General features: G+C 40.3%; 1 protein-coding gene across 5 annotated transcripts in view; it reads left to right on the top strand.

Moving 5' to 3' along the window:
• Positions 1 to 99: 99 nt before the first annotated feature.
• The window catches only part of IFT57 (intraflagellar transport 57), a 28,976-nt gene continuing 17,409 nt past the window's right edge, over positions 100 to 11,666 (top strand). For all 5 annotated transcript variants that reach the window (XR_014183115.1, XR_014183116.1, XM_082043105.1 and 2 more), the window contains exons 1-6: positions 100 to 228; positions 2,796 to 2,958; positions 3,246 to 3,364; positions 4,315 to 4,405; positions 7,121 to 7,189; positions 7,730 to 7,852. Coding sequence is in view for 3 of the 5 variants with exons in the window: in XM_082043105.1 (XP_081899231.1) it covers positions 134 to 228; positions 2,796 to 2,958; positions 3,246 to 3,364; positions 4,315 to 4,405; positions 7,121 to 7,189; positions 7,730 to 7,852 (660 nt within the window). In the remaining 2 variants the exon portion in view is untranslated. The remainder of the gene's footprint in view (positions 229 to 2,795; positions 2,959 to 3,245; positions 3,365 to 4,314; positions 4,406 to 7,120; positions 7,190 to 7,729; positions 7,853 to 11,666) is intronic.

Raw genomic sequence — 11,666 nt, 5'->3', positions numbered from 1 at the left:
GCGGCGGCGGCATCCGAAGATGGCGGAGGAGGCCGTGGGCGGCGGCGGGAGCCGGCGCGGGGCGGGGGAGCGGGAGCGGGATCGGGACGAGGAGGGGGCGGTGGCGGAGCGGGGCCCGGGCGCGGCCTATCACATGTTCGTGCTGATGGAGGAGCTGCTGGACAAGCTGAAGCTGCTGAGCTACGAGGAGGAGGCGCTGCGGCGACACAACATGCGGCCGCTCTCCAGGTGCCCCTCGCCCGCCCCGCTGAGCAGCTGGCGGTGGCGCCTGGGGGCGCGGAAAGGCCCCGGGGAGGGCAACAGCGGCCTCGCCCGGGAGGCGTTCCGTGTCGGTGTGCGGGGGGCCGGCCGGGGCAGGGGGGTCGCGCCGTGTGGAACGGGGCTCCACGCGTGAGCGGCCGCAGCCGCCACGGCTGCAGCCAGAGGCGTCAGGCCATGTACCGTGGGTGTGCGCCCACGGGTGCAAACCCCGAGTGTTGGGAGGAGGAAACCCCCTGTGGTCAGGGACGAGGGAAGGAAGGCAGGCTTCCAGGCGACAGGATGCCTGGGTCAAGTGAAAAAACAGTCAACTTCACCAGTACCCATGTGGTTTTGAAGCTTTCAAAACGAGAAGTCCCTCTAAAGGCTGAGATGTGAGAAATAAATAGGCATTTCACCGTCAGTGCCCCCACTACATAACTTGAGCTTAATTATTGGCATGCCAGTTTATCTGCTAAAAATATTTCTGCCTTAAATTAATTTTTTGTATACAGGGTAACTATTTGTGGGGTGTGTGTGCATAAGGGGGCTTGGACCCATTGTTTTAAGTCTGTTTTTTCTTATCTAATACGTATTTGTCTTATATGTAATGATAATGAGGATAAACTTCTTCACAGTGAGGGTGCCAGAGCACTGGAACAGGCTGCCCAGAGAGGTTGTGGAGTCTCCTCTGGAAACATTCAAAATCCACCTGGACACATTCCTGTGCGATCTGCCCTAGGTGAACCTGCCTTAGCAAGTGGGTTGGACTAGATGATCTCCAGAGGTCACTTCCAATCCTAGCCATTCTGTCATTTATTTTATTTTGTAATTACTGTGGAAGACAGGAAACCTGGGAAATGGGACCAGTGTGCTCTCAGCATCCATCCGCCCAATTAACTTTCAAATTCATCAGTTTCAACCAGGTTGCACAGCAGCATGTCACACAGTTAAGCTTTCTATAAACAAGTTTCATAGGGGAAGAAAAAACATAGTCCAAATCATCCCCTTGTTGGGAAGGAGGCTCAGGTATGAGCTCAGTGGCTGTATGCTGTTTTTCGCCAGCTGTCTGAACATCAGTATATTTGGAACAAGAAAGAAAACCTTTGTCCACCTTAGCGAGTAGCTTTGGTAAGAGGTAAAAGTTTGATTCCAAGTATCCAGTCTGCACATTATTTATATTTTATATTAACTGTGGTCTGATTTTTATGGACTGAATTCTTGTTAGGACCACATTGTTCAATTTAGTGTGATCCAAAATAGATCCAGTTTGTGTACCTTGCTCTTTAAAGTGACCCAAGGCACAGCAGGTGCGGATGGGTGGAAGAACCGCTTCAAAAACAAGTGCCTGATCTGAGCTTATGCGCTGATTTAGGTACGCCAACCTCTTGCCCCTCTTGAGGAATATGGGAAGGCAAAGAGGTTTGGGGAACTTTGAAGGAAAAGGAACTGGATGTATTGCTGTTGTCAGGAAGAGGATGTTAAGAGAGGAACAGGAGGTGAGGTTACTGTGGTGTAATGGCATGGATGAGGACAATATACAGAAAGAAGGCACATCTCTAGGCAATGAGGCTTTTGTAAGTTTGTTCTCCCCTCCTCAAGGAAGTGCCATTAAAGTTTTCATGCAGTCACTTGATGCAAAAATTATTTATTTTTGAAGAGGCATAATAATATATCCATATACAGATACCTTTCTTTGTGCTGTTTGCCTAAACTCCCTTTAATGGAAAGCAATTTTCAAAGTGTTGTAAAGTAGATAAAAGATGAGACAAATCCACCCTGGCTTCCAACGTCATGGGTAAAGGTAGAAAGCTTTAGCAATGGATCATTTTTATTTTCTTTTTGAAGTAAGCTGTTTGCTGTGTGATGTTGACAGTAGTTATCAGCCACTTCTGCTAATCTATTCAGAGGATGTTTTTCAAATTTAAATTTGGTCTTGCACTGTAATTCACTTGTCCTGTGAAAAATGCCTGAGATTTGGCAAAATCTTAGCTCATTCCTGGTCTACAAGTTATTGGCAATTGCACATGTTTGACTTCTGATTCTTATAAGCCTGTAAGTTTGCATTGTTATGCAAGGGACATCTGAATGGATCCATTGCATAGACTCTTAATTAGTCAGTGGTGGTATTTTATGAAGTGGTGGGCTGGATTCTGCATCCCTACAATTAACTGGGAGCAGGATTGAGCTCATAATGATTTGAGACTGCTCAAGTAAATAAGAGGAATAACTTGGGTTTATGTGGAAATGTTAATTTGGTGGTGCTTAACTGAAGCTGTATAATCCTGCTGTCAGGAGGGAGGAATACCCAGTTTCCATTTGATTCCTTGGAAGTCTAATGTTGATTAATAGCTTAATGAAAGCAGGAAACATGAGCAACATGTAAAAAACAGTCTACTGTGGTTATGTGTGAAATGAGACATCTGTAATTTAGTTCAGCTGGATCACTCATTGAAAGAATCAGTTAAAGAATCTGCTTTCTAGCCTGTGCTGGCCTATAATGCTTTAAGAGCTTCAGGAGCTCAAAATATTTACCATTTTTTCCCTTTCTTAAACAGGCACTACTTTGCACTACCCACTAATCCTGGTGAGCAATTCTTTATGTTTTGCACACTTGCTGCCTGGCTGATCACTAAAGCGGGACATCCCTTCGAACAGCCACAAGAATACGATGACCCCAATGCAACAATATCCAATATACTCTCAGAATTGCGATCATTTGTAAGTGTTTAACATTCTGCTTTCCAAAGTGTATTTCAAGCATGTGCATCATCTTCAGAAATAACAGTAATGACACACTGTCTTTGCTGTCTGGTTATGTTCCCAAGGAGTGGACAGACTTTTCCTATCTATGAGTTTGTATTATGTTAATTAGGTAATTGGAAGTTTATACTTTGTGTAGCTACTTCTTAACTTTTTGGCACTACGAAATGGTCTTACAATATTATATATGATTCCAATTAGTTTTGTTCCACAATCTGTAAACAGTAAATCTCTTTTTATTTTAGGGAAGGTCTGTGGATTTCCCTCCCTCAAAATTAAAGGCAGGTTACGGAGAGCAAGCATGCTACGTTCTTGATTGTTTAGCTGAAGAAGCCTTGAAATACTCTGGCTTTAGCTGGAAAAGGTATAGTACACTTTTATGTATCCTCCCTTATGCATGGTTTTCCAGCAAACAAATGTAAGTTGTACATGTAAAGACAAAACATAATAATTACCAAAAATGTTTTACTCGGTGTTTCATGAGATGCAAAATTCGACTAGGCTTGAAGCAGTGGGACAAGTTAATTCCTAATGTAATTTCACACAATTTAGTCTGTTACCAGCAAGGATGAGTTTGGGCCATTAATAGATGGAGCTAATGAACAAATATTTGACTGATGACCTTTTTCTGGCCATTTTCCTATGCATAACTCCTTGTTAGTCTGACAACTGAGTTGAAACATCAATATTATTGTAGGTCCTATCTGTCAATCTTGACCTCTTCAGTTGGAGGTGTGCACAGTATGTGATCATGTTACAAGTTGGCTACAGTAACTTTGAGTATTTAATCCACAGGAAACCTTAGGAGGAATTGGATGACAGATAATTTCAAGTATATGGAAATTTGTTTAAAAAAATTGTTTAAAACTGGTCTTTATTTCATTCCTTCCCTCTGATGGGTTTTGAAATGGATATAGCAAAGTAATTTCTGCCTATCGTACTGTTACCTCTATTTTGTACATAAATTCCGCTGTAAATTGAAAATGAGTCTACGGTGACTTGCACTTAAATTTTAAGAGGTTAAACCAAAAGAGAAAACTATTCAAAATTTACTCCCCGTATGTCTTTGCAGTATGAATGTACTGTACTGCTTGGTGTAATAACTAAGCCTCACATTTAAGACAATCTGAGATAAACAAAGACTTTTAAGACTGAGTTTTAATTTTATTTGTTTAAGCGTGTGAGACACTATCTAGTCATATTCCACATAATCTGTACTTCTCATGAAATGTTTTATTTGCTTAGGAGCAATTTACAAAGGTATTTCCAATTCAGTGTATTTAAAAGCTTTGCTGTTCTTTGAACAAATTTCAGGCCAGCATATCCAACAGAAGAGCTAGAAGAAGAAGAAATAACAGAAGATGATGCAGAATTAATGTTTAATAAACTGGAAGAGAGTGCTGTGGTAGGTTTACCTAATGGTTTTGATTATATCAGTATTGGTCAGCTCTGAGGTTCATTTTATTTGGCTTTGTTTAAGATGTCGTTTGTACTAGCTGTTGCCCTTTTCCCTGCATCTCTTTCCTGCATCGTCAGCTTCTCTGTAGAGATTTTTGTTTCCTTTCGGATAAGGTTGTTAGCTTTTTGGGACAGAGCTTATGTGCATTTATAGACAATTTAAAATGGATTGGAATCTAACTATATGTTAAACTTGCATAGATTCAGAATTGCTTATTTTCTGCTGAGACAGGCTGTTGATGTTCAATGAAATTTCAATCCCCATTTAGAGAACTGGCTAATATTTGGTCAAAATTCGCCCAGTGCTTAATTAACAGAGTGCTCACTATTGTAACTCAGATTTCACTGCAAATAGGAAACAGTAACTTGGGTACTTAGTTGATCTTAAGATTTGTGAACAAAGTAGATGGAAAAGAACAACTGGAAACTGAGCATTTGTTCTACACCACAAGCAAAGACCTAAATAAAGGCTGCAGAATTGTTTCTGTAGAGAAAGGTCATGGCAGCTCATCGCTATATATTCCACAAATGAAATGGTAACATCCAATCAACCATTATGGCTACAGAATAACTCTTTCTGCTCTGAAATACCTTTTACCAACAAGATGGCAATGTTTGAGGGTAACCTGTTTTATTTCTTCCTCCTTTTAAATATAATGATTACAGTGAAGTTGAAACAACCTATGAAATACATCTGTAAGTTCAAATATGCCTTTAGGACTTACTGATGGATGGATGTTGAAGAGAAGTTGTTTCTTGCTGATTGACTTTCTCAGAAGATTATTTTTATGAGAGTTGGAGTCTCACTGTTCTCTGGTAGCATAATGCTATCACAAGACGTTGTCATTTTCACAGGTCTCCTCGAAGCCTCTTTTTACTGCTGACTTAAACAAGATTCTTCTGGAGAGGGAAGTTAGCTGAAGACAAAGTGAAAATAACAAAAATAAGTTAGTTTCATAACTGATTTTTTTCCAAAAGCTGATGATTCTCTGCAAAATGCCTGTAGATTAAAACCAAAATATCGAGAGCTGTGAGCCTGGAAGTGTTCACTTGCTAGGTCAGTAAATTATTTGAGGAAAAAACAGTTTTCTGGAGTGTTAAGGTCCAGCAATACTCGAGAGAAAATGCCACAACTGTGCCAATTTTGTGTTCACATTTTTCAAGTGCTTGGGAAAAATGAAATATAAAAGTTAGAAAGAGAGTGCCAGTAATGTTATCATATGGTTCTGATCATAGTGCCAACTTATATACCACCATAATCTACAAGAATGTAGAAGTGGAAGAGTTTCCTTCTCTTCTTTCTCTTCTCACAATTTTCTTGAGTGTTGCGTTAGTTTTATCATTTTTATTAGCCAAGAAAAATTCCAATTTTTTATTCTTAAGTTTCATACAATATGCAAATATTGTGACGTGGGTTGCATTTTTACCAGCTTTGAAATCTCCACAGAAAAAGTCTTGAATAATTCTGAGAACAATAAAAGACATTCTGTATTGCATGTTTGACTAGCCTCAGAAATGTAGGGTGCTGGCTAGAAGCTTTAAATATGAAAACAATCAGCTGTCTGCTCTTTTCTGTGTCTTGTTAAGGTCTAAGATGTTAAATTGGGAAGTGGGGAGGAAACATTTAACTAAAGCACAGTTGAAACCCTTCAAAGAACCTCTGGATTTGCTGTCAGGTGGTGTCAGAGGCCATGATTTTCAAAACTAACATGGGGTTTTTTTAGCTCCTCTGAGTTTGTGTGTTAATAAAGCCATTTAGCTAGGTTTGTACCAAGTGGAAAACCCCTTTTTTAGAGTCCCTAATTGTTTTACAGGGATTAATTATGTGCTGATGCAATTGATGGTGTTTTGTTTTGTTTTTTTCCTCAGTCCATTGTTACTGCCAATATATTGATATGTCCTGGTTGTATTAGCTGTATCCATAATTTAATTTAGCAGTATTTCCAGTAGTTAAATGCTAATGATGAGGTTCACTGATTGTTCTTCTGGTTTTGATTCTTCTGAATAGGATTGATGAAGCTGACAGAGACAAGCCTATTTCTGTAAATCTTGAGGAATTAGGTGAACAGTAGGCAGTGAGGCTGGTTGTGCAAGGAAATCTGCACAGTTTGGTTCCTCAGCTCTGGTAGCTAGTCTTGTTGTCATGGTAGTGTTGTGATATGTTGTTCTAAGTGCTGAACACATATATATTGTCCATTTATCAAAAGAGCATCATTCTGCAGCTCCACATCTGTAGTACAGACAACATCTTGAAAATGGTTCAGGTCTGGCTGTGGTTTGTTTTTTGTGATGGTTTGTTTTGGTTTTATTTTTAATGCAAAGCTTTAGGAAACACATGAGAAATAACAGTTACCATACAACTATTGATAATGGCCCATTTGATGTGAGAGGGCTTAGGTTTCCAGTTTTTTGTTGGTTGGTTGGTTGGTTTAGTTTTTAAATACTGTAGCACCCTGAGGGAAATGCTGGGTAGCTTTCATCTTTCAGCTTGTCCCAGATATTGTGTTTCCTCATAAGATTTTAAGTAAATACAAGCTCCATTATCATAAACTATCTGTGTCAGAAATTTGGAATTTAATACTCCTTGTCCTGTGCTCCTGCAAAATAATGGAGAAAAATTGTGCAATACTTACTGAAGCCTTACCTTGCAACTTTGCTTCAGGAAGAAGAGTCGGACAACGAAGAAAATGTTATTGACCTGAATGTTCTAAAGGCACAAACATACAGATCGGTAAGTTGTTACTCATCAGTCCTCTCTTAAGAGATTTTCACATCTGTAGCAGCAATTTATTTCTGTTGTGTGAAAGTCCTTATAAAGTCTAAACTTGAAAAAAACATTCCAAATGAAATGAAACGGCTTATTTAAAAAAAAAATGTACATCCAGTTTCTACACCATCATCACTGCAAGGTTGCTAGAAACATTTGCAAGAAATTTTTGCAGAGACTCTTAGGGAAACATGGGTTTAATTTCTTGAATTTATTTTAATTTTTCCCTCTTTGCTATTTTTGGAATGTATTATAATTTTGTGTTATATGCATTTTATTCTTTTCAATTCCAAATATCCTGAGAAGATATATTTATTGTAATTCTTAGTCTTTATGAATTCGAAGAAAGCCAGTAAAGAAATCTTTTATATCTGTAGTCTAGATCATTCTGGATGTAATTTTTTTTCTGACTATGAACACTGTAAGCCATTATAACATGATTTCTAACAGTTCTCACTGTTAGATGATGATATTTTGTATATAAACGTTCTGATTTTTACACAGGACATGAATGATTCTGCAAAGCATGAAGAGATTTTACAGTCCACGACAGATGCAGCAGAGTGGAATCTGGAAGTGGAACGTGTGCTTCCACAGCTGAAAGTTACAGTCAGGACTGACAATAAGGTCTGTGGGAATGGATTTGCATGTGTACACATGGTAATTAAAGTGTGGTTTTAGTCGGTGTTGTTCACTTTCCATCTACACCTTTTATCATGCCAAGAATTGTGAATAATGGGATCTCCAATGCTATCTTGTCTGAATCTGTCACTTTGACAAAAGCAACAATTTTCAGTAGTTTTTTTTTCCCCAATATTATATAAGAATATTTCTCTGCTACTTACAGGGCACCTTATTTCCATACACTTATTTCCATATATTTATTCAGTGAAAACTTCTTAAATCATTAAACATCTCCAATGTATTTGTACTTCTGAAAAATTATACCCCCAGTTTAGCAGCTATTAAAACATCTTCCTGGAAGAGAACTGAGGAACTTCTTATCCTTCAGCTGTTTGTCAACCCCATGAAAGGTTGACTGCATGGAATTAATCTTGCTGAACTTTAAATGGCAATAAAGTAGGTCTGTACCTCTGATCTAGTCATCACAGGCTCTGTTTACATTTAGCAAAAAGATGCGAGTACTTTTTAGACTGATTTTACTTACCTATCCAGATAACTACCTCAAGATGAAATTAATAATTTTGTAGAAATTAGTATTTCTCTCCATAATCTACTCCAAGGAGTCTAGAATGAGCAACTTAGAAGTAGACATCTATCTTGGCAAGTCAAAGTCCGAACCTAGGACCTATCCCTGGCATTGCCATAAACATTCTTTCTAGGATCTTGTATAGCACATGCAGATCAATACAGTATTGAAATTGCTAGTTTGTTTTGATGCAGCTGGTTGGGGTGTTGGAACAATCTGTAGCAGTGATATAGAATTCAATGAGAGATAATTATCTTGCCAAAAATAAGCTAAGCTCTCGAATATCTGTTAAATTGCTTACCTGCCTTATACTATACTGCATTTTTCTAGGTGAAGGAATTGCCTGGGGTGAGCCACCTTTCTCTGATCCTTGGCAACCCCCTCTGTTACAGGGAACATCATGCTTGATTCTCACACTAAGAAATTAAAGCTTAATAAAGACATACATGAAACTTTACAGCCACTGTAAGAACTAAGGTTTGCTAGTTTTCAGTTTAATGCACCATCTATTGACTTTAAGGAATATGTCAAAATGAACATGGAAGAGGATTCTTCTTTTTCTAGCTTCTGTGCTATACGCCTTTCAGAAATAGCTGGAGAGAAGTGTTTGGCATTTTTTCATTCTAGAAGAAAAGCAGCATATTTTGTTTCCTACATGGTGAGGGCTACCAGAAGAGGGCTAATGGTTTAATCAAAGGCATTAGAAAGTAGAACTTTTTCTGAAGTCCTGGGCAGGGGTGTGTGGGGTGTTTGTTAGTTTTATTTAAACTCCAGAGTTTGATAAATTGTGAGCAACTGTCACCAGACCAACAAAGGTTCTTGATTCTGCTTCATCTTAAAACTCAACATACAACATAAGCACTTTTTATTTACTAGCCTTTATTTCATTCTGGAATAGGGGGCAGCAGCTCAACTGTAGACAGCCAGTGAACCTTGTGGGCTGAGCAGCTGTTGGAGATGCTGGGCTGTGCTCTGCTGAGGTGGTGAGATAGGAGCACCAGTTCTTTAGTAGCTGTGTGCATGTGCTGTGCAGTGGGGTGGCCTCACTTCAAACCTGTGGAATTGCCTGCGAGTGAAGGATGGCACATGTTTGAGTGTGCAGCTGTTTTAAGCTAGGATTTGTTTTGTACCTGCTATGAGATGTTATAAGTGGAGTGTCCTCCAGGAGCCCCTGGGTTGGGAATTCTTGCTCAGGTGCTGCAGCCAAGCCCTGTGTGCCTGGGTGCTTGTGGGTCACTATCCCACACTGTTGGATGCAGCTGCTGCTTCTTTCTTGTTTGCAGCTTCAGAAGCATGTATCACACAGAGGACCCTGACATGGCCAGCTACACAAACTGCCATAAGCAAGGCCCTGTCTTCAACAGCACTTGTAAGACTCCCATAAATTATAAGTATAGGGCCCCTTCCTCCTCTTCAGCTAATTCAGATTGAAGTTTAGTAGTGAAAGCACACACTGCCTTCTCTCTAGGTTCACAAACACAACACATTCATGGATCCCTCAACTATGAGCATGGTCTGTCTGTCTGTCTGATCCTCCTGCCTGGATCCTGGACCCTCTTAACTGTTTCACTGCTCTTCTACTTGCTGGCTAGTCCAGCTTGACATTTGCCAGCAAACAGATGCACACACTCGTGCTTGTCTTAAGGGCACTCTACATTTGTGGGTCCCCCTGAACACCAGCATGTACCTTCTGTCTGCCTCATACCCAGGTCTGGATTCAAGGTCTGCTCCTTGATGACTGGTTCGGTTTTCATTCTGCTATTGAATTTTATGTGTGCATAGCAGGTTTGGAGAAGATGCAAACATTTGCATGTTCCCACCCCAGCAGCTGGCACCAGCAGCACAGGCTTGTGACCCACAGTCTTGCTCCAGCTGCTGGCAATGAGCCCATCACTTGCTTTACTCAACACTGGTCCTCCCAGTAGCTGGATTTTGGGATACATGCCAGTCCTGTCTTGGTGGCTGAGACCCTCACCTACTCTTGTGGCTGGCACTAAGACCCCTACCCTCTCCAGCTGCAGACAGCACAGGCCTAGGACACCTGCAGTCCTGGTCTGATCCCAGTTGCTGGCCTCATATCCCCTGTCACCAGCAGCTGACACTTAGTCCTTGCAGCACTCATATGTGTATGGGCATAGAGCATGAGATTGCACAGAAAGCTAATTTAAAATCTTTTAATAAGAAGATAGGACAAACTGCAGTGATCAGGCACAGGACTCAGGTGGACAAGTGGACTGCCTGGCAACAGTTTACACATGACCAGCCCCTCTTATGCCCCTCACTGTTTCCCACTTTCTTTTTCACCAGTCTCCTTCCCCTGCACATTGCTTCATCTGTTTACACAGTTGCACCAAACCTCATCCTGAATATCCAGAACCCCCAGGTTTGCATTCTTATCAGTTGCAAGGACCAGGTTCACCATCTTTGAAGTGATACTTGCAGTTTCTTGATAGCCCATCAGTTAGTGTGACTGATGAGCTTTGTTTCTTGTCCTTGTCTCCCTTAGTGTTTATCAGACAGGTCTGCATCTCTGTAGGTTTTTACTTTTTCCCTCCTCATTTTCCTTATCATCCAATTTTGACAAGGTCCTTGATCACATAATCTCACAGAAGCAAACACTGTCACAGTACCTACTTTACAAAAAAGTCTCCTAAGGTTTGATTTCAAATGATAAAGATTTATTAACATCACTTAAAAAACCAAAAGCAACAAAACAAAAAAAAAACAAACCCAAAACATGTAGACCAGTACAGTGCCAAAAGCTTAAAAATCTCTAACATTTTTTAGCATGTTCAGGAACAAAATACTGAAATAATAATTCTGCAGTGCTGCTATTCTGCTTCATTTTGAACTCACAGTCTGTCTGCAGCTGTGCTTTGGGTCTAGGGGATGTAAAAAATTTGCACTGATAAAAAAAAAATTGTGATAAAGCTTGGGAACTAGAACTGGTAGGTGTTGGGCATTTGAAGCACTCATTTTGTCTACAAATAAACTGAGCTAGTGCAGCTATAATCAATAGTTTCAGTAATTGTGCCCAGAGTGATTTCTAATGAGGAGGGTATTGGTCTCTTCTCCCAAGTAGCAAGCAACAGGAAACGAGGAAATGGCCTCAAGTTGCACCAGGGGAGGTTTAGATTGGATATTAGGGAAAAAATCTTCGTGTAAAGGGTTGTCAGGCATTGGAACAGGCTGCCCAGAGAAGTGGTAGAGTCACCATCCCTGGAGGTGTTA

This window comes from Streptopelia decaocto (genome assembly GCF_964273445.1).
Source record: "Streptopelia decaocto genome assembly, chromosome: 1".
In the NCBI taxonomy this organism is placed as follows: domain Eukaryota; kingdom Metazoa; phylum Chordata; class Aves; order Columbiformes; family Columbidae; genus Streptopelia; species Streptopelia decaocto.
The sequence above is the reverse complement of the archived record's forward strand: the minus strand, read 5'-3'. Positions and strand labels throughout refer to the sequence as shown.